This window comes from Salvelinus fontinalis, chromosome 26 (assembly GCF_029448725.1).
Source record: "Salvelinus fontinalis isolate EN_2023a chromosome 26, ASM2944872v1, whole genome shotgun sequence".
NCBI classification, from domain to species: domain Eukaryota; kingdom Metazoa; phylum Chordata; class Actinopteri; order Salmoniformes; family Salmonidae; genus Salvelinus; species Salvelinus fontinalis.
Window position 1 is genome coordinate 20,840,502 of NC_074690.1, and position 23,348 is coordinate 20,863,849.

A 23,348-nucleotide genomic window follows, 5' to 3' on the forward strand; every position below is an offset into this window, starting at 1 on the left:
AGAAAACCAAAACAGTTCTGTGTGGAACACACAAACACGGAAGACAACCACCCACAAAACACAACAGAAAACAGGCTACCTAAATATGGTTCCCAATCAGAGACAATGACTAACACCTGCCTCTGATTGAGAACCATATCAGGCCAAACGAAAAACCTAACATAGATACACAAAACATAGATAACCCACCCAACTCACGCCCTGACCATACTAAAACAAAGAAAATACAAAAGAACCAAGGTCAGAACGTGACATTACCGATCACTGTACCTATACACAGCCAATCTGTAAATAGCACACCCAACTACCTCATCCCCATATTGTTATTTATCCTCTTGCTCTTTTGCACCCCAGTATTTCTACTTGCACATCATCATCTGTACATCTGTCACTTGTTAATGCTAAATGTAATTATTTTGCCTCCATGGCCTATTTATTTCCTTACCTCCCTACTCTTCTACATTTGCACACACTGTACTTAGATTTTTCTATTGTGTTATTGACTGTACGTTTGTTTATGTGTAACTGTGTTGTTGTTTTTGTTGCACTGCTTTGCTTTATCTTGGCCAGGACGCAGTTGTAAATGAGAACTTGTTCTTAACTGGCCGACCTGGTTAAATAAAGTTGAAATAAAAATAAATAAAAAGACCCACTAGTTTAGTGCTTATTTATAAAATCCTCTTGGTCTCACTCCCCCCTATCTGAGATATCTACTGCAGCCCTCATCCTCCACATACAACACCCCTTCTGCCAGTCACATTCTGTTAAAGGTCCCCAAAGCACACACATCCCTGGGTCGCTCGTCTTTTCAGTTCGCTGCAGCTAGCGAATGGAACGAGCTGCAACAAACACTCAAACTGGACAGTTTTATCTCAATCTCTTCATTTAAAGACTCAATCATGGACATTCTTACTGACAGTTGTGGCTGCTTTGTGTGATGTATTGTTGTCTCTACATTATTTCCCTTTGTGATGTTGTTTGTGTCCAATAATGTTTGTACCATGTTTTGCTGCTACCATGTTGTATTGCTACCATGTTGTTGTTATGTTGTGTTGATACCATGCTGTGTTGTCATGTGTTGCTGCCTTGCTATGTCATTGTCTTAGGTCTCTCTTTATGTAGTGTTGTGTTGTCTCTCTTGTTGTGATGTGTGTTTTGTCCTATATTTATATTGTATTTGTTTTTTTCTTTTTAATCCCAGGCCCCCGTCCTCACAGGAGGCCTTTTGCCTTTTGGTAGGCCGTCATTGTAAATAAGAATTTGTTCTTAACTGACTTGCCTCGTTAAATAAAGGTAAAATAAATAAAGACATTTTTATTTTTATCTCCAAGTGTATATGATATACACTTCCAACACACAATTTTAAACCATTCTGGTCTTGACTTTGTTTATTACTCGGAGGTGGTTTAGTCAATTGTTCAGTGAATTATGCTTATGTTTTTTTGCCAAAATAATGCCTAGGCTTTAGCTCAGCGGACTTACACAGTTATGTTTTACAATAACAACCTGGGTTTATACCCGGTTGGACTTTTCCCTCTTCCCTTGCTTCAATTCCACATTTTGTCCACTATGGGATAATCTCAATTGCATACTCCTTGCGTCCTCTCGCCTTGCTTCCTTCTCAAAACCCATTGGAGGAGAAGGTCAGAGGGGCGGGACCTATGGATTTTCTCATCTTCTGGATTTTTCATCTCCTTTTGAGGAGGTGAGAAGAAAGGACACGAGGAGTATGCCATTGAGATTCTCCCTATATTTAATACCGGTCTCCTCTTTGTCTTCATTGTCAATTCCAGTCGTTTCACTCCTGATGATACTGTTTGACTACACGGAGGCCCCTCTCGTTCACCCCATTCTGTCCACCACTATATATTTTCATATCCTACTCTACAGAACACACACACAGACAATTGAACATTGCTGTGTCGTCATCCCTGGAATTCAGTCACAAGAACTACGGAACATGAAGTGTCAGCGTCTTTGAAAGTCTAGTATAGATCAGGGGTGTTTGTCTTCGTGTATCTTTTCTTGAAAGTCTTGAATGTCAGCTGGTTAGTTGCCATAGGGCTTTGAGTCTCCGGCTCTAGTGATCCAAGACAGATGCTGGAGATGACTAATATCCTTGGGCGATCACACTACATCTCTCCCTGTATCGTCCAGAAGCGGTCTTTACATCCGGCTCAATGGTTTCACTCTCGGCTCATCGCTGTCCCTCGGTGGGTTGGCATTTCGATCACTAGTCTCTTCAGAAGCAAGTGTGTCTCTGCAATGACTGTAAGTACCATTTTTTTGTGTTATTTTTGGCATGGGTAATAGATATGTGATGGCATGGCATGTCAGAATTACATTATATGGTTCCATGATACTCGCATGGTAATTTGATTGTTTACTGACCGTTCTCTGTCTTTGAGTAACACTGTCGTAGCAACACTATATCGGTTCTCTGTGAGCCCTCACTCTGAAGGGATGTTTACATACAGTATGTTCAGATGGAGATCCGGTCAGCTTTTTGCTGCTCTCTCAACATCACATTAGATGTAATCACGTATGGGGGCCTATTTGTGAGCGACGTATGATGTTACACAAATGACATCAGAGCCTAGTGTAAACCTTTGCTGTGTTGCCTAATGAGAACATTTGCATACCAATAGCACTCCTTTATCCATCCTCTTCCTCTCAGGAAAATGGAGGAAAGGATGGAGATAAGAATTGACCTCTATCCCAGGCCTGCCTCAGGCCCCAACCAAGAATTCAGCCCCTCCCCCATGCTTGAACCAGGCTCTTTCCACAGTCAGGGTCATTTAATGGAGGACTTTGACATGGATGTAGAGGAAGAGGGCTACATGAAGAAGGTCACAGAGCAGTGGTGCGAGTGCAACAAAGATGCATGTGAGGAGATGGAGGAAGGAAGAAGAGAAAAGGGCAGAGGCAGGATGGTTAACAGTCTGAGCTGGGCTGAGGAGCTGCAGGACATTCTCATTCCTGTGGCTGAGGCTGACTGTCAAAGGAGAACAAGCAGATTATTCGACACCACTGTAAGTGCTCTCTCTCTCTCTCTCTTTATCTCTGTGTTATGATGGTGGTGATGAAAGGTAGAGAGTGTGTGTGTGTACAGATTGTCTAGTTGATGGCACTGTTTTTCTTTTAGTCCCTTCCACTCCAACACAGACTGAATATAACACAGCATACCTCAGCCAGCCAGTGATAGAATAGAGTAAGCAATTAGCTGGAAACTGATCCATCCTTTGACCGATCAGAGGTCATGAGGAAGTGGGGTACCATTAAAGAGTGTTGTGACACATCTATCCCATCACTGGGTTTCAATTGTACCATGTGGACTAGTATTTCCTCTCCAACTCTTTTATAGTCACAGTATATCGTTAATAGATGAGGGGAAGTAATGGAGTATGACTCATAGGTTAATTAGTTTAATCAGCCACAGTGAGCCACTGCTGCATAGTGACACAGCAGCCTCTGTGTGTTTGTGTGTGCGTGTGCGTGTGTGTGTGTGTGTGTGTGTGTGTGTGTGTGTGTGTGTGTGTGTGTGTGTGTGTGTGTGTGTGTGTGTGTGTGTGCGTGCGTGCGTGCGTGCGTGCGTGCGTGCGTGTGTGTGCGTGCGTGTGTGCCTTCTATGTGTCTTATGACTCACCACACGAGGAATGATGGTCAAGAAAGAAGAACAATTCTCTTGGAGGAAAACAAGCAAAGTGTGCACTGAAAAACATACAGGAGCAGTCCAACGTTTTGACACACCTATTAGCCTGGTCTCGCCACCATTGATTTTGTTTGTCTTCCATTCACTCCCATCCTAATTCTTTATCTATCTCAACATGTCCTTGAATTTCTCCCTTCACATTTTTTCATCTTGCCATCTTTCCATGTCACGCTCTATCAATCATGGTGTTCCCATGGTGGAATGGAGAGATAGAAAGATGGAGGTATAGAAACACAGAGAGATTTGAGTCAGAAAAGGATATGCATATTATAGGTAAGATATATAAAAACCTCTATGTAACTGACAATCTCTTAGAAAAAAATATAAACTATTGGAATCAAGACTTAAAGATGTCTAATAATGGCACAATATTGAGGGAATGTTGGAACATAAATAACGAAATTACAGTTAACGAAAACGTAAGCTTAGTTCAGCTTACATTCATGTTTAAAATGTATTATAGAAAAGACGACGGCAGAGTCATGTCTTAATTGTAACACTAACAATGACTCAATAATCCGTGCCTTCTGGGAATGCTATAAAGTTAAAAAGTTATGAGCCGAGTTAGAAAGTTGTCTGTCAGAAGTATTCCAATGTAAATCTACTTTGAATCCGTCTGTCTGTATATTTCAAGACATGGCATATGAGGGTGCAGTGAGATACCCGATGGTTGGACGATTCTGTTCTCGTCACTTCTCTTTAAAAATATATATGTACTTAACTGTAACTCTAGCAAATAATATGCTTCATTATCCTAATATTGAAAGAGTGTGGGTGATGGAGAGGAACAAAATGGTGCAATTTGAGGAGATAGGTGTGAGAACAGCTGGGTCTGGGCAGGTGTGAAAACAGCTGGGTCTGGGTAGATGTGATGTCGTTTATGTGCATCTGTTGTATTTTTTTTATATCTTTAAATAGGCAAGGCAATTAAGAACAAATTCTTATTTACAATGACGGCCTACCCCGGTCAAACCCAGACGACGCTGGGCCAATTGTGCGCCACCCTATGGGACTCCCAATCACGGCCGGATGTGATACAGCCTGGATTCAAACCAGGGACTGTAGTGACACCTCTTGCACTGAGATGCAGTGCCTTCGACCACTGCGCCACTCGTGAGCCCTTTTACTTGTGTATGTTTTGTAATGTTAAAACATGTAAGAAAGAAAGAGAAAGAGGGGAATGGAGGACACAGAGAAAGAGAGAGATGGAGGATAAAGAGAAAGAGGGGAATGGAGGATACAGAGAAAGAGAGAGATTGAGGATAAAGAGAAAGAGGGGAATGGAGGATACAGAGAAAGAGAGAGATTGAGGATAAAGAGAAAGAGGGGAATGGAGGATACAGAGAAAGAGAGAGATGGAGGACAAAGAGAAAGAGAGAGATGGAGGAGCAGATAGCAGGTTAGAAAGCAGCAGACATGCTAAACAGTCACACGGAGGAGAGTAGTGGAGAGCGCCTACGTCTTTCCATCAGCTGAGCAGAATCTCTCCCCTCCCTCTATCCATCCCACTCCCTCCCCCTCTCCCTCTTCTTCCACCCTCCCTTCTGCATGTAGCTGAGGTATATGAGTGGGTCTCCTGGGTCTGGCTCACTGCAGTGTATGGAAGGGTAGGGCTGCTGCCTGTATAATGTGCTGAAGAATGGTGCACCAGGAGAAACGTGTTTACCAGGTGTGTGTTTGTTTGTATGGTGTGTGTATGTTCTTGTTGTATAATGTGTTCACATGTATTGAGATACTGTATGTTAGGTTCATATAGCTATGTTAGGTTCATATAAGTATGTTAGATGAATCTGTGGGTTATGTATTTATGTGTGTGTGATTGTATCACACCAGGGTGTGTCCGTGCGTATATTTGACAAGATTGCACGTCTATTTCCGACTACATATATTAGCCTGTAGTTTTTGGTTTGCCATCCTGTCTGTGTATATTTCTGCTGTGTACGTTGTTTGGAGGTGTGCATTTCTGCGAATGTGCTGCTAGGTGTATGTGTACGTGTGAGGTATGTTAGTGTTTCGCCTATGTGGTGTGTACATTTTGGTGTGTACATTTTGTACAATGCGTGAGACTTTGTTTGAGAGTATGTTAATGCCATGCTTTTTACAGTTAAGACATTCAGTATCATATACCGAAAACATCATACAGTGTGTGTTGTTTATGTTTCATATGGGCTGTGGTGTAGATGGTCTATCTACCCAGTAAGACAGTACCTGGCTGTGTATAGATGGTCTATCTACCCAGTAAGACAGTACCTGGCTGTGTGTAGATGGTCTATCACCCAGTACGACAGTACCTGGCTGTGTGTAGATGGTCTATCTACCCAGTAAGACAGTACCTGGCTGTGTGTAGATGGTCCATCTACCCAGTAAGACAGTACCTGGCTGTGTGTAGATGGTCCATCTACCCAGTAAGACAGTACCTGGCTGTGTGTAGATGGTCTATCTACCCAGTAAGACAGTACCTGGCTGTGTGTAGATGGTCTATCTACCCAGTAAGACAGTACCTGGCTGTGTGTAGATGGTCTATCACCCAGTACGACAGTACCTGGCTGTGTGTAGATGGTCTATCTACCCAGTAAGACAGTACCTGGCTGTGTATAGATGGTCTATCTACCCAGTAAGACAGTACCTGGCTGTGTGTAGATGGTCTATCACCCAGTACGACAGTACCTGGCTGTGTGTAGATGGTCTATCTACCCAGTAAGACAGTACCTGGCTGTGTGTAGATGGTCTATCTACCCAGTAAGACAGTACCTGGCTGTGTGTAGATGGTCTATCTACCCAGTAAGACAGTAACTGGCTGTGTGTAGATGGTCTATCTACCCAGTAAGACAGTAACTGGCTCGGTCACCAGTGTGAGGAGACTAGAGGGGGTGGAGCATTGGCTGCTTCCTCTACAATGGGAGCGTCCATCTGTGATTTATGACGTTACATCACAGCACCATCTCATCACTATGCGCGTGTGTGTGTGTGTGTGTACACATCTGATGTGGCACAGTCTACGAGTGGGCTTGAGGAAGTGTGGGTAGAGTCTAAATGTGTTTTTGTGTGTGTGTGTGCGTGCGTGCGTGCGTGCGTGTGTGTGTGTGTGTGTGTGTGTAACATACATGTGTTCATACGTGTGTGATGTCCCAAACTGTCAGTGGCCCTTAGGGATCTGGGCGCAGTCACAGACTGTAAACATAAAATTTGGAAAGGAAAATCATGTTTACTGTTGCATGATGCATTTCCATTGGATCTCTATCTATGTGGTTGCAGGAGCAGGCCTCTATGAAGAAAGGATCTGTATGTCGACCTAAAAGCTATGTGACACAAACAACCTGCCTAGGACACAATGTTCTTTGGATGTCGTGTGTGTAGAGTACAAACAGAAAGAACAGAAAAATAGAGATACAGGGAGATCAAAAAGTAGTCAGACATGGGAGATGGGACAGACCAGGTAAAGAGAGGAGGAGGAGAGGAGAGAGTATATGAGAGCTAAGATGACAAAAGATATTAAAGGTGAGGACAAAGAAAGATGAGATAAAATCAATGCGAGGTGACTGGACATTTATCTCTGTGTGTTCCGCCTGGATGCGTTGCTCTTTCCCTTCTCTTCACCACTCACTGAGTCCGCAGTGATTTAGCATCCCAGCAAGTCAGACTCCATTAAAACGCTCCGTCCATCCCTTCTTCTTCATCCTCCCTCCATTCCTCCACCCATCTCTTCTCTTTGTGTGCTTGTATGACCATACCCCAACTCTACATCTCTCTATTCCCTTGGTTTAAGCAATAGTATACTATGTGTTATTCGTTGTTATACTGACTATAGTTTTCACATTTTATTTAATTGGCCCACCTACTATATATTTTAATGTTGTAGGCTATATTTTAATGTTGTCCAGTCATCTTAGTCTTCTATGCCTCTTAAAAACGCCAATGAACTGTTTTTATCATCAGGGTTTTTACTTCAGGTTTATTGTGGTATTGTTGTATTATTGTACTGTGGTATTATTGGAGTATTGGTCTCTTCTATATGCCTCCACCAGGCCCAGAGGAATGACAGAGAGTCAATCAGGCAGAAGCTAGCCTTTGGCAGTTTCTATGACGACGAGGAGCCAGCCATCTACACCAGCTGCAGCAAGAATGGCATTTCCTCCCGGTGGGTTTGTCTGATGGTGATAATGCATGAGTATACCTGATAGTGTGCGTGTGTTCGTGTGTGCATGTGTCTGGCTGCTTGCTTGAGCTCTTTATCTGAAATAGGTAGGTTCATTTGTAATTTTGAGTTTAATTTAGTGTGTGTTGTAGTATTATGAAATATGGGATCGACCATAGTTTTAAAACAGTTTTAGCTGCTGCGGTATCAGTATGCGATAATAGCGCCATACTAAAAATATTGAGTCAGTTGTGTTGCACCCTTTCCACCACTAGATGGTGTGATGCTGTGGAGCTCAGTGAGTGTTCTAGCGGAAGAGAACTAGGCACAGGTCTAGGATCAGCATTCCTTCTGTTAAAAACTGATCATCTTCTCTAGGTGTAGCCTCATTCTACTCCTTGAATAGAGAGCAGAGACGGTAGAGAAATCGATACACCCCACTCCCTATTTTTTATTTTTGGGGCAGGTCCATTTTGGTCTACTTATTTCCCCTGGGCAAAACATCTCACTGGCGAACGAGAGGGGACAATAAGAGAGTGAACGTTATTTATAATAAGGTTTACATGGAGAAAATCAGACCTCTCTGAAATAGAAATGGATAGCCCTCCCTTCAGCAAAACATATTTTCCCTAAACCCTCCCTGAACGCTTAAAAACAAATGACCCTCCCCTATTCAAAAAATAATAATAAAACATCAAGTGGATAGCAGAGAACATGCCTACCGTTTACTCTCACTTCTTGGACAGACCAGAGCGTAGATATGCACTTTTAGAAACTGTTCTTTATCCTGTAAGCATTAGATGGCAGCACACAAATTTTGATAGAGCAAAGAACTGTGGGCCAGAAGGTTGTGGGTTTGCAGACCAACCATGGACAAGAGCAGGGGTGGAAATATCTCCTTTATAGTCAAAGCATTGCATGAATCTATCATCATGTTTGCAGGTCCGAGAAAAAATAGCCTTTTATAAAAATGTCATGCAATTCTATGCCATGTACATATTAGCTGAATCTTTTTTATTACCACACAAATTACCGAAATTACAGGCTAAGAATGGACAGAGAGATAGGCCTGTGTGTTCATTTGATCATATTTCTTAATGCCAAATCAGTGTGTCGTGTTTGCAACGAAACTGTCCCTGTTTGCAAATAATTTAATCTGAGATGTCATTAGGAATCTGAGCATGGTACTTTCAAAAATTAGGCTTATCTTTCCACCCCACACAGAGTAGGCCTACTGACGGAAAGAAATGTAAGCGTTAACTGCTGGCTAACGTTACTCTTCTTCCATGGCTTAACCCAACGAGACAAGGTCACAAGTGTTTCCCTATAAACTGTCTGGGTTAAAACATACTCTAGGCCTGTTGTACAGGAAGTGAATACCTTCATCAATTGATAGTGACAGAATTATATTACTTCCCAAGCAAAGTCCATGTTTTGTCTCCTCGGCTATAGAAGTTTGTAGCTCAGCATCTGAATATCAAAGAAACAGGACAAAATATCCCCATATGCATCCGAGTCACGTCTTTTACAGCTTGTTTCTAGCATAAAGCATTGTGGGCTAAAGCACTAATGAGATCTGGTTTCTTTTCTTCAAAACTAACAAGGGGTAGGCCTGTGCATTTTAAAATGTTCTTTAACTTTACAGCCCTTCACCGACACGGAGGTAGGCTATTTAAAGAGTGTATGGCGAGTGGAGGAATTGACTGACAAATCTATGGATATAGCAGCTTATAGCCTAATTTAGTCTGTAAAACAGGTAGACCGACCTCATATTTCGTAAATAGGAAGAAATAGGCTCCAACACAAAGCCCTCTTGTTGTTAGTAAAGTCTAATTAAAATTAAGACGGTTTAAATGAATTATGCCTACTGGAATTTGACTACTTTCAGCACCATGAGCGGTCCATTTCGGATTCATTGTGCTGCGGCTGCTGCTTCAAGTTTCAGCACCACAATGTACGTTACTGAAATCTGGCTTAATTGTGATGTCAATAACTCTGATAAATGCATCATGGGCAAGAAACATATTGTTTCAATTATAGTAGTAGCAAGCTATCAAATTAGTTCTCTTCACCTTCGCGCTCTCCTCCTCAAACTGAACAGAACATAGGCTATAGACTAGTCCGCACGCAAGATAGTGCATTTTTTTAGACTAGGCCTAATCAACAATTATTTTCGGGAGAAGCCTTTGACTCTTCTCCTGAACTGCAACCGTAGGCCTACAAAGCACAGCAATTGGTTAGGCACAGAAAAACTTTTTTTTGATCAGGAAGAGCAAACAGGCCGGGGCTCAGGGTTGTAATGTCCAATGCAGCCTAGTTTTATTTACACCATCCTAGCAGCTATCTTAGAAATACAACTTTGCTCTGTGCTTCTCCGAGCATGCACTTCGTAGCCTATAGGCTATGGATCATTTGATTGAGACCACACTAAATAGCCTATAGGCGCCCTTGATATTGCACAGTCAGCAGAGAATCAGAGATGAGGGGCGGCATCGGGCACACATTGATATATATATCCTAATAAGCAACTGATTATAAAACACTGAGAAATATAGAAATTCCATCAATTACAATGACAAAATACTAAACCCTCCTTTGGCTGAAATGTAAAAAGCGATGACCCTCGCCCATCTTCCTCCAGGTAACCATGCTGTAAATTGTGATCCCTCCCTAAGTAGACCAGAACCAGGTGTTACATCTCTCACGTGAGCATGCCAGATATTATGGAGGATCCACAAACTCACACAGGAAAAGCATGCTCACAGTACACAGAACCAAAATATTAACACAACAGTTTTGGTCCCATGTTTCATGAGCTGAAATAAAATTACCCAGAAATATACCATATGCATAAAAAGCTTATTTCTCTAAAATTGTGTGCACAAATTTGTTTACGTCCCTGTTAGTGAGCATTTCTCCTTTGCCAAGATAATCCATCCACCTGACAGGTGTGGCATATCAAGAAGCTGATTAAACAGCATGATCGATACACAGGTGCACCTTGTGCTGGGAACAATAAAAGGCCACACTAAAATTATTTATTTATTTTATTTATTTTACCGTTATTTTACCAGGTAAGTTGACTGAGAACACGTTCTCATTTGCAGCAACGACCTGGGGAATAGTTACAGGGGAGAGGAGGGGGATGAATGAGCCAATTGTAAACTGGGGATTATTAGGTGACCATGATGGTTTGAGGGCCAGATTGGGAATTTAGCCAGGACACCGGGGTTAACACCCCTACTCTTACGATAAGTGCCATGGGATCTTTAATGACCTCAGAGAGTCAGAATGTGTAGTTTTGTCACACAACACAATGCCATAGATGTCTCAAGTTTTGAAGCAGCGTGCAATTGGCATGTTGACTGCAGGAATGTCCAACAGAGCTGTTGCCAGAGAATTGGATGTTCATTTCTCTACCATAAGCTGCCTCAGAGAATTTGGCAGTACGTCCAACTGGCCTCACAACCGCAGACCACGTGTAACCACACTAGCCTAGGACCTCCACATCGGGCTTATTCACCTGCGGGATCGTCTGAGACCAGCCACCCAGACAGCTGTTGAAACTGAAAAGTATTTATGTCTGTAATAAAGCACTTTTGTGGGGGAAACCTCATTCTGATTGGCTAGGCCTGGCTCTCAAGTGGGTGGGCCTATGCCCTCCCAGGCCCACCCATGGCTGTGCCACTGCTCAGTTATGTGAAATCCATAGATTAGGGCCGAGTGAATTTATTTCAATTAACTTAATTCCTTATATGAACTGTAACTCAGTAAAATCGTTGAAATTGTTGCATGTTGCTTTTATATTTGTGTTCATTATAATTACCAAGCCATTGAGCGAGTTACTTCTGGGCAACAACAGAACCACTGGCCTAAGGGATAGGGGGAAGTTTGGGATTGGCCCTTTGTCTGGAAGCAGCAGATGCCTTTTTAAAATGTATATTCATGTCAAAGTGTTAGATTATCCTCCCTGAAATGAGTCATTTAAGCGGAGAAAATCCCACAGGGGGAGACAAGAAAATGTATAGAGAAAGACAGAGTGGCTTCCCGGAAAGCTACGTTGTTTTCTCTGTTTTTCACCCAGTAACAGTAACACAAGAGCTTCATTCTAAAGGGCAAGACGAGAGTCACTGACTGTAAATGGCTGAACGGGGAAGCATACAGATGTAATAAGCATACAGCACATGCACACACTGATAAACGTAATCTTCTCACACTGACTTATAAATACTCATCAGCTCATAGCATAGTGCAAACACACAAAAACAAATGCACAATGTCACTTCAAATGACACAAATGTCACACTAAAATACTGTGCATTCACACGTAACCACTGAGCCCACAAACCCAAAGCATACTACACCCTCACACTAGGTTTATGAGTATAGACACACAAGATTACGCCATGCCTTCAGAAACGGCAAGTCTCTCTGACGAGTGAACTTGAGTACCTACACATTTTCCTGGAAAAGGGGTTGGTGTTTATCCTAAATAAAGGGGGCCGCCCCTTTTCAGTCTAGTTTAGGGAAGTGCTCATCTGTCTGTGGTCAAGCTACTGGAAATAAAGAAGTGTTGCCTCTTTCTGTCCACTGCTCCTATTGAACGTTCTCTAGTCACATGACCCTTAGTGGAGGTCAAAGTGTACCTACCGGTACATTGTAAGGTGGAAATTCCAACGCTAACAGGCTTTTAGGGGTTGAGTGCGATTCCTATTCCAACTTTGAAGCAAGGAGTCTAGGTTTCAACCAAATTCTCACATCTTGTTTAGTGAGAGCTTCTTGAATGAATGACGTATGGACTGTTATGATGACTGAAAAATCTTGCTTACTGAAGGTGACTGAGAGTCTGTTTGACTCGTCATCACTGTGGCTGAGAGATTTCAATGGTTCCAATTATGATGTCATTTTATGGGTCTGGTTGTTTAATTTACCTTTTTGTTATTGCTTGTGACAATATATGATGTTACCAAACGAAACCGCACAATGCCCAAGGTAACATAGTAAACATAAATCCAGGACACTCAAGTTAGTATGATATGTTACTGTTGGTATGGTTGCATAAGACAGAAGGTAAATACAGCAAACTTCTAGTAACCCAAAGGTTGTGTGTTCGAATCTCATCATAGAAAACTTTAGCAGTTTAGCTAATTAGCAACTTACTACTTTTTAGCCACTTTGGAACTATTTAGCATGTTAGCTAAGCGTTTCCCTAACCCTAACCTTAACCCTTTAACCTAACTCCTAACCCTAACCCCTAGTCTAGCTAATGTTAGCCACCTAGCTAATGTTAGCAACAACATTTCGTGAATTCGTAAAATATCATACGTATTGCAAATTCATAACATATTATATGAATTGCAATTCGTAACATATATAAATTGTAATTCATAACATATTATATTTAATGGATGATGGACATCCACAAATTAATACATACCATACGAAACATAGCATATCATACTAAATGGAGGGTGACCAATTCACGTTTACTGTGTTACGTTTACCCCTGAGTCCAGGTTGCACACAATCCCTTCTGCCCTCATTCACTCCCCTGTGTGGATCTGAGTGAAGGGAAGGGGAAAGGGGGATACCTAGTCAGTTGTACAACTAAATGCCTTCAACTGAAATGTGTCTTCCACATTTAACCCAACCCCTCTGAATCAGAGAGGTGCGGAGTCGCTTTCTTAATCGAAGGCTTGTTGTCGGGGGCTAGATTTTTCCACCTTTCCGGCTCGGGGTTTCAAACCAGCTACCTTTCGGTTACTGGCCCAATGCTCTTCACAGCTAGGCTACCTGCCGCCTCTATGACTAGGTTACTGGTGTAAAAGCAATAGCTCCACCTTTCATGTTTTTTGAAAGTCAGACCTCAGATTAGCGAAGGACAGTGAATGAAATGCAGCCAGGATTTGTAGGGGTTATATGGATCAGGGGTAGGGTTATATGGATCAGGGGTAGGGTTATATGGATCAGGGGTAGGGTTATATGGATCAGGGTTGGGTTATATGGATCAGGGGTAGGGTTACATGGATCAGGGGTAGGGTTATATGGCTCAGGGGTAGGGTTATATGGATCAGGGGTAGGATTATATGGATCAGGGGTAGGGTTATATGGAACAGGGGTAGGGTTATATGGATCAGGAGTAGGGTTATATGGATCAGGGGTAGGGTTATATGGATCAGGGGTAGGGTTATATGGATCAGGGGTAGGGTTATATGGAACAGGGGTAGGGTTATATGGATCAGGGGTAGGGTTATATGGATCAGGGGTAGGGTTATATGGATCAGGGGTAGGGTTATATGGAACAGGGGTAGGGTTATATGGATCAGGGGTAGGGTTATATGGATCAGGGGTAGAGTTATATGGATCAGGGGTAGGGTTATATGGATCAGGGGTAGGGTTTTATGGATCAGGGGTAGGGTTATATGGATCAGGGTAGGGTTATATGGATCAGGGGTAGGGTTATATGGATCAGGGGTAGGGTTATATGGATCAGGGGTAGGGTTATATGGATCAGGGGTAGGGTTATATGGATCAGGGGTAGGGTTATATGGATCAGGGGTAGGGTTATATGGATCAGGGGTAGGGTTATATGGATCAGGGGTAGGGTTATATGGATCAGGGGTAGGGTTATATGGATCAGGGGTAGGGTTATATGGATCAGGGGTAGGGTTATATGGATCAGGGGTAGGGTTATATGGATCAGGGGTAGGGTTATATGGATCAGGGGTAGGGTTATATGGATCAGGGGTAGGGTTATATGGATCAGGGGTAGGGTTATATGGATCAGGGGTAGGGTTATATGGATCAGGGGTAGGGTTATATGGATCAGGGGTAGGGTTATATGGATCAGGGGTAGGGTTATATGGATCAGGGGTAGGGTTATATGGATCAGGGGTAGGGTTATATGGATCAGGGGTAGGGTTATATGGATCAGGGGTAGGGTTATATGGATCAGGGGTAGGGTTATATGGATCAGGGGTAGGGTTATATGGATACATTTGGAATTGAGCGATTATCTCGCACCCTTCCTTCATCTAACTGTATGCCTCTCCCTCCTGCTCCCCTTTTTTTCAGACTGTGATTTGATTGTTCAATCTATCTCTCCCCCTCTCCTTTTCTATCTCCTGTCCCTCTCTCTCTCTCTCTCTCTCTTTCACTGTCAGGCCTCAAAGCGGTGTGAACCTGCAGGTGTGTTTTGTGAATGACAGCAACAGTGACAAGGACAGCGATGCAGAGGACAGCAGGACAGAGACCAGCCTGGACACGCCGCTGTCACCTGTGGTACACGCTAAAGATGTAGATGTGTGTGTGGCGTGTGTTCTCATTCACACAACTGATACTTTGGAACCTGACATAACAGGACTTAACAGGAGAAAACTAAGCTAATTGACTGTGGAATGTGTGTGTGAGCACACACACCAATGTGTTTGTGTTTGATGACTATGAAGTATGCATGTATTTACATTACAATCTATGATTCTGTATAACTAGCATGTGTATGTGTACTTACTGTGGTGTATGTGTGCGTCCATCCAGAGCAAGCAGAGTTCATCCCTGTCAGACCGGGACACGGGAGAGGAGGACTCAGACCCCCTGGAGGATTGTGGCTTCTGGCGGGTGCAGCGGCGGCTCCAAGAGGAGGCACGGGTGGCCCTGGCGTTGGCTCGCCCTATGGCCCGCATGCAGGTAGAGGTGGAGAGACAGATCCAGATCCACCGCCGCTCGCCCGTCGCCGACCTGGTCAGTGTGTGTGTTGTAGACCTGTCATTTCTGATAAGTTGACTTGGCTGGAGACCATGGTGCAGTCAGAATAACACATTTAATACCTAGGGTGGTGTAGCGGTCTAAGCCGCAGCTTAAGGCACACATGTCTAGTGTTGACATAGGTTAGAATCCAGGCTACTGCCCTTTGACACAACCTCTATCTTTCCCCATGTCAGAAAAATATGTATTTAGAATTATTCTGGGTACATGCATTTACATTCAATATGCAAGATGCGAGATCAAGTTACATCTTAGATGCAAGGGCCTAGTACAAAATGAATAGCATGATATTTCCGTTTACAGTTGTTGGTGTTAAAAGCACTTGCTAAAAAGCCCTAATGTAATGGCTAAGAAGCCAATTATTCTCAAGATCAGATGTTGGTTGAAATGAAACTGATACCACTTGCAGTCAAACAATGAGAACAATGAGACGTTTTCATGTTTCCTGGTACAGAGAGTGAAATTCTGCCGTCTCAGCCAGTTCCACATTGGATTGTCATGAGTTCCTGAGGCCTTTGAGAACTCTTTCCTGTGTGATCTGAGGCCCAGGGTGATGGAAAAACACTTGTACTTCAAACCATTTTAACTTACACTACCGTTCAAAAGTTTGGGGTCACTTAGAAATGTCCTTGTCTTTGAAAGAAAAGCAATTTTTTTTGTCCATTAAAATAACATCAAATTGATCAGAAATACAGTGTAGACATTGTTAATGTTGTAAATTACTATTGTAGCTGGAAACGGCAGATTTTTAAATGAAATATCTACATAGGAGTACAAAGGCCCATTATCAGCAACCATCACTCCTGTGTTCCAATGGCACATTGTGTTAGCTAATCCAAGTTTTTAATTTTAAAAGGCTAATTGATCATTAGAAAACACTTTTGCAATTATATTAGCACAGCTGAAAACTGTTGAACTGATTAAAGAAGCAATGAAACTGGCCTTCTGTAGACTAGTTTATTCTGAAACTCATCAGTCTATTCTTGTTCTGAGAAATGAAGGCTATTCCATGCAAGAAATTGCCAATAAACTGAAGATCTCGTACAACGCTGTGTACTACTCTCTTCACAGAACAGCGCAAACTGGCTCTAACCAGAATAGAAGGAGTGGGATTCCCCGGTGCATAACTGAGCAAGAGGACAAGTACATTAGAGTGTCTAGTGTGAGAAACAGACGCCTCACAAGTCCTCAACTGGCAGCTTCATTAAATAGTACCCGCAAAACACCAGTCTCAACATCAACAGTGAAGAGGTGACTCCGGGATGCTGGCCTTGCTGGCCTTCTACGCTCGGAGTCGGGAAGCAAGTACAGGGAGTGAGTGTACAAACACAAAACTCAAACAACGCACCAACATGAAACAGAGTCAATAACACCTGAGGAAAGAACCAAGGGGAGTGACAGATATAGCGGAGATAATCAAGGAGGTGATGGAGTCCAGGTGAGTGTCATGAGGCGCCTGTGCTCTTGACGATGGTGACAGGTGTGCGGGATAATCAGCAGCCTGATGACCTAGAGGCCGGAGAGGGAGTATACGTGACATATTCCATTAAAAATCATCCGTTTCCAGCTACAATAGTAATTTACAACATTAACATTGTGTACACTGTATTTCTGATCAATTTGATGTTATTTTAATGGACAAAAAATATGCCTTTCTTTCAAAAACAAGGACATTTCTCAGTGACCCCAAACGTTTGAACGTTAGTGTATGTGCAAGCAATTAACTTATAAACACGCAATTAACTTATGAGCAAGCAATTAACTTATGAGCACGCAATTAACTTATGAGCAAGCAATTAACTTATGAGCAAGCAATTAACTTATGAGCAAGCAATTAACTTATAAGCATGCAATTAACTTATGAGAAGGCAATTAACTTATGGGCAAGCAATTAACTTATGAGCAAGCAATTAACTTATGAGCAAGCAATTAACTTATGAGCAAGCAATTAAGCAGGTTACTCTTATTATGATTGCAAACAAAGATAAGTAGAATATGGCATCCGGATTGGGTTGTCCTCCGTCCTCAGTGTGTGTGTGTGACTTGTGTGTGTGACTGTGTGCGTGTGACTGTGTGCATGCAAGAGGCCTGACAGGGAGCCGGGGAGGGACAGTGCGTTTATTAGCCTCAGCCGGTCGACCTAGTAATTTACTGGAATAAACTTGGTAGTCGACTTAGTGCTTTTTTTGGAACAAGCTTTAGCACTTCTAAGAAATTGGTAGCTACCTAGATGTAGTGTAATTTTTATATTTTCCCCGCCCCAACGATTGTGGTGAATTAGTTGTAAATACGACCATACAGTCATTATGTGTCAGACCGAGCAAATTCCCCCCTGACTGGAGTTTCACTGAACTGTTGATGTGTGTGTCAGTACCTAAACAAACAATGGTGAGATGATGGCATTTAACTCGCCCCGGTCTAAAGAAACTGCTCTAAAATCAGGATAACAGAAAGGATTGAATTATTTGCATATACACTGCCTTCAGAAATTATCCACACCCCTTGACTTTTTCCACATTTTGTTGTTGTTACAGCCTGAATTTAAAATGGATTACATTGAGATGTTGTGTCACTGTCCTACACACAATACCCCATAAAGTCAAAATGGAATAATGTTTTTATTTTTTTATTTACCAATTCATTAAAAATCAAAAGCAAAAATGTCTTGAGTCAATAAGTATTCAACCCCTTTGTTATTGCAAGCCTAAAGAAGTTCAGGAGTAAAAATGTTCTTTAAAAGTCACATAATAAGTTGCATGGACTCACTCTGTGTGCAATAATAGTGTTAATATATATTTTTTTATGACTACCTCATCTCTGTACCCCACACATAAAATTATCTGTAAGGTCCCTCAGTCGAGCAGTGAATTTCAAACACAGATTCAACCACAAAGACCAAGGAGGTTTTCCAATGCCTCACAAAGAAGGGCACCTATTGGTAGATGAGTAAAAAATAAAATAAAAATCAGACATTGAATATCTTTGATCATGGTGAAATTGTTTATTACACTTTGGATGGTGTATGAATACACACAGTCACTACAAAGATACAGACGTCCTTCATAACTCCGTTGCCAGAGAGGAAGGAAGCCGCTTAGGGATTTCACCATGAGGCCAACGGTGACTTTAAAACAGTTACATGTTTAAAATGGCTGTGATAGGAGAAAACTGAGGATGAAACAACAACATTTTAGTTACTCCACAATATTAACCTAAATGACAGAGTGAAAAGAAGGAAACCTGGACTGGAAAAAAATATTCAAAAACATGCATCCTGTGTGCAATAAGGCACTAAGGTAAAACTGCAGAAAATGTGGCAAAGATAATGACTTAATGTCCTGAATACAAAGCATCATGTTTGGGGCAAATCCAACACAACACATCACTGAGTACCGCTCTTCATATTTTCAAGCATTCTGGTGGCTGCATCATGTTATGGGTATGCTTGTCATCAGCAAGGACTAGGGAGTATTTTAGAAATGGAATATAGCTAACCACAGGCAAAATCCAATTGAAAAACCTGGTTCAGTCTGCTTTCCAACAGATACTGGGAGACATTCACCTTTCAGCAGGACAATAACCTAAAACACAAGGTCAAATATACACTGGAGTTGCTTACCAAGACAACATTGAATGTTCCTGAGTGGTCTAGTTACAGTTGTGACTTAAATCAGTTTGAAAATATATGGCAAGACCTGAAAATGGCTGTTTAGTAATGATCAACAACCAACTTGACAGAGCTTGAAGAATTTAAATAATGTGAAAAATTATGTGCAAATATTGTGCAATCCAGGTGTGCAAAGCTCTTTGGCATTAGAGAATTTTGTGCGTATTATTGACAACAAAAAAAGACAATTAAATCCATTTCAATCCCACTTTTTAACACACACAAAATGTGGAAAAAGTTGGGGGCGTGAATACTTTTTGAAAGCACTGTAATCACCCTAACCCCAAAGGCACAAATACAGTGCATTCGGAAAGTATTCAGACACCTTCACTTTTTCCACATTTTGTTACGTTTTAGAAATTTGTGTGATTTAAAAAAATACATTTTAAATGTATTTTTATTTTTCACTGAAATATCACATTTACATAAGTATTCAGACCCTTTACTCAGTACTTTGTTGAAGCACCTTTTGCAGCGATTACAGCCTTGAGTCTTCTTGGGTGTGACGCTACAAGCTTGGCACACCTGTATTTGGGGAGTTTCTCCTGTTCTTCTCCGCAGATCCTCTCAAGCTCTGTCAGGTTGGATGGGGAGGGTCGCTTCACATCTATTTTCAGGTCTCTCCAGAGATCTTCGATCGGGATCAAGTCCAGACTTTGGCTGAGCCACTCAAGGACATTCAGAGACTTGTCCCGAAGCCACTCCTGCGTTGTCTTAGCTGTGTGCTTAGGGTCGTTATCCTGTTGGAAGGCGAACCTTCGCCCTATTCTGAGGTCCTGAGCAGGTTTTCATTAAAGATCTCTCTGTACTTTGCTTTGTTCATCTTTCCTTTGATCCTGATTAGTCTCCCAGTCCCTGCCACTGAAACACCACCATGCTTCACTGTAGGGATGATGACAGGTTTCCTTCAGACGTGATGCTTGGCATTCAGGCCAAAGAGTTCAATCTTGGTTTCAACAGACCAGAGAATCTTGTTTCTCATGGTCTGAGAGTCCTTTAAGTGCCTTTTGGCAAACTCCAAGCGGGCTGTCATGTGCCTTTTACTGAGGAGTGGCTTCAATCTGGCCACTCTACCATAAAGGCCTGATTGGTGGAGTGCTGCAGAGATGGTTGTCCTTCTGGAAGGTTCACCCATCTCCACAGAGGAACTCTGGTGCTCCGTCAGAGTGACCATCGGGTTCTTGGTCACCTCCCTCCCCAAATTGCTCAGTTTGGCCGGGTGGCCAGCTCTAGGAAGAATCTTGGTGGTTCCAAACTTCTTGCATTTAAGAATGATGGAGGCCAGTGTGTTCTTGGGGACTTTCAATGGTGCAGAAAGTTTTTGGAACCTTTCCCCATACCTGTGCCTCGACACAATCCTGTCTCGGAGCTCTATGGACAATTCCTTCGACATCATGTCTTGATTTTTGCTCTGAAATTAACTGTCAACTGTGGGACCTTATATTGACTGCTGTGTGCCTTTCAAAATCATGTCCAATCAATTGAATTTACCACAGGTGGACTCCAATCAAGTTGTAGAAACATCTCAAGGATGATCAATGGAAACAGGATGCACCTGAGCTCAATTTCGAGTCTCATAGCAAAGGGTCTGAATACTTATGTAAATAAGGTATATCTGTTATTGTTATTTATTTTTTGCAAAAATTCCTAAAAAACTGTTTTTGCTTTTTCATTATGGGGTATCGTAGATTGAGGATTTTTTTTAAAATATCAATTTTAGAATAAGGCTGTAACATAACAAAATGTGGAGAAAGTCAAGGCTGCACTGTATGTTGCCTTGTTTCTCTCTAAACATGACTGTACCTAATGTTCCCCTGCTTGTCTAGTTAATGTTCTAATGATGTCCCCATGTCTGTTTGTGTGCAGCTGCCCCACCTGCCCCATATCAGCGAGGGTCTGATGAAGAGGAGTCTGAGGAGGGGAGACATGAGGGACATGAGCCTGGGCCAGCTTCAGGTCATCACCAACGATCTGCACTCGCAGATACAGAGTGAGTACACACACGTACATATGCACACGCACCACCGGAGGCTGGTGAGGGGAGGACGGCTCATAATAATGTCTGGAATGGAATAAATGGAATGGTATTAAAACCCATAGAATGCATGTGTTTGATACTATTCCATTAATTCCGTTCCAGCCATTACTTTGAGCCCGTCCTCCTCAATTAAGGTGGCCCTAGCCACCTGTGGTACACACCCAATCTACCTTTCATCACCACCATCATAAGTCTGTTGTTCCAGGGGCTATGAGATGTTAAGATAACGTTGTGGTGACGTTGCAGGCCTGAATGAGGAGCTGGTGCAGCTGCTGCTGATGAGAGATGAGCTCCATGTGGAGCAGGATGCCATGCTGGTGGACATAGAGGACCTGACCAGGTGAAGATCATATTGTACAGTACTGTGAACATAGAAGCACACACACATACATGCATTAAAGCACACACACACACACACACACACACACACACACACACACACACACACACACACACACACACACACACACACACACACACACACACACACACACACACACACACACACACACACACACACACACACACACACACACACACACACACACTTGCGCTCCAACACCCCTAATAGCAGCACCATTAGGCCTCTGTAGTAACCTTAGTTCTGGAGGTCAAATGCCATGGAAAGTCTCAGCTAAAATACAATCTTCTGAAAACAAACTAGTCTTTTTTTAAAAGGATCTCATGATGATTTTTCATGCATTCTTTAATGTAACTGTTATTTGTTGTTCTTTCTTGTCACAGGCATGCTCAGAGCCAGCAGAGACACATGGCAGAGAAAACCCTCTCCAAATAAAACCCATAGGCACCTGTCCCCATCATCACCTATGTCACATGACAGCACAACCAACTCAGAGCAGTGGTCAACAACCCTGGTCCTAGAGACCAATAAGGCATGCAGGGTTTTGTTCCAGGTCAGCACTTTCACACCTGATTTAACTGGTTAATACCTTTGATGACTAGGCAATTGGTAATTCAGGGTTGTTTTAGTGCTGGAACAAAAGCCTGGACATGCTTTAACTCTCCAGAACGAGGGTTGTTGTCCACGGCTACAGAGGGACCAAACCCAACCAGGAGTCATACAAAGTCCTGAGTTTTAAGTGTTCAGGCAAAACTCCGGGCCCCAGTCATAAACCATGTGTCGTAGTGACAGTTTGATCACAGAAGATGACTAGGGTTCTGTTTGTTGCCCAGCTCAGCCAGTCATGGTGCTTTGTAGAATACTAAACACACATAGCTGTTTGTGCTGTTGCTAAGGAATTAGCTCCTAGGCTTCCCAGTGTAAAAACATTGCGGCAACTCCACAGATCTTGTATGAATAATTTAGACACACAAATAGATGTAGTACAGCTGCTGTTGCATAATTCCACCTGTTTAAACATTCTGATGTTTTGAAGCTCTACTGGTTGACCCTTGATTTTGCCAAATGTTTACAAACAGATTGCAGTGACCTTATTTTTGTCTGCACTTTAAATTAAATGGAAGATAAGAGTCCTTTTGGTGTTTTTTGTGGCAGACTTCAAATAATGGGGGCGCTTAACTAATATTGATACCCATATGTTCAAAATATTAACATATTTTTAGGGCGCCACCAAAGGTCGGTATGTAATTCGATCCCTGCTTTGTGACCCAAATGCTACTCCACAGAAAAACGATGTATTTTAAGACAAAATATTATTGACAAAGTCAAATCTCAATGGTTAAGAACTAAAGATGTCTGAGCTGACTGTTCTTGACACTGGTAAAGTGATAGCTGGTCGGTCTGGGCTAAATAAAAAAACGTTGCTGAGCAGGAAAGAGACTTGGATGCCTTGTGGCCTGGTTCAAGATGACATCTATGTTCAGTATGATTAGTCCATCTTCAGCATTTAGAGAATGTCATTTTCCAGCAGCTCTTTTTTAAATTATTATTCTCCGTCGTATTATACTAATGTCCTTCAACTGTATTATGCTGCATTCGGAAAACGTTTTGTGTACAGAGATTAAAATTATAGATAAACGTTTGAAGTGTTTGCGTGTCTTTATTAGTTCA

The 23,348-nt window shown here is 42.3% G+C and overlaps 1 protein-coding gene across 2 annotated transcripts; it reads left to right on the forward strand.

Moving 5' to 3' along the window:
• The first annotated feature begins 1,936 nt into the window (after positions 1–1,936).
• zgc:153615 (uncharacterized protein LOC777747 homolog) lies at positions 1,937–23,319 on the forward strand. 2 transcript variants are annotated; one of them, XM_055882962.1, is made up of 8 exons: positions 1,937–2,271; positions 2,678–3,032; positions 7,738–7,850; positions 15,011–15,128; positions 15,384–15,587; positions 21,145–21,268; positions 21,563–21,656; positions 22,061–23,319. In XM_055882962.1, the coding sequence occupies exons 2-8, from the start codon at positions 2,682–2,684 to the stop codon at positions 22,110–22,112; spliced, it is 1,056 nt and encodes a 351-aa protein (XP_055738937.1). In that variant the 5' UTR covers positions 1,937–2,271; positions 2,678–2,681; the 3' UTR covers positions 22,113–23,319. The 2 variants fall into 2 exon arrangements, with proteins under 2 accessions (XP_055738937.1, XP_055738938.1); XM_055882963.1 differs by lacking the exons at positions 1,937–2,271; positions 2,678–3,032 and adding an exon at positions 5,240–5,381.
• Positions 23,320–23,348: the final 29 nt, after the last annotated feature.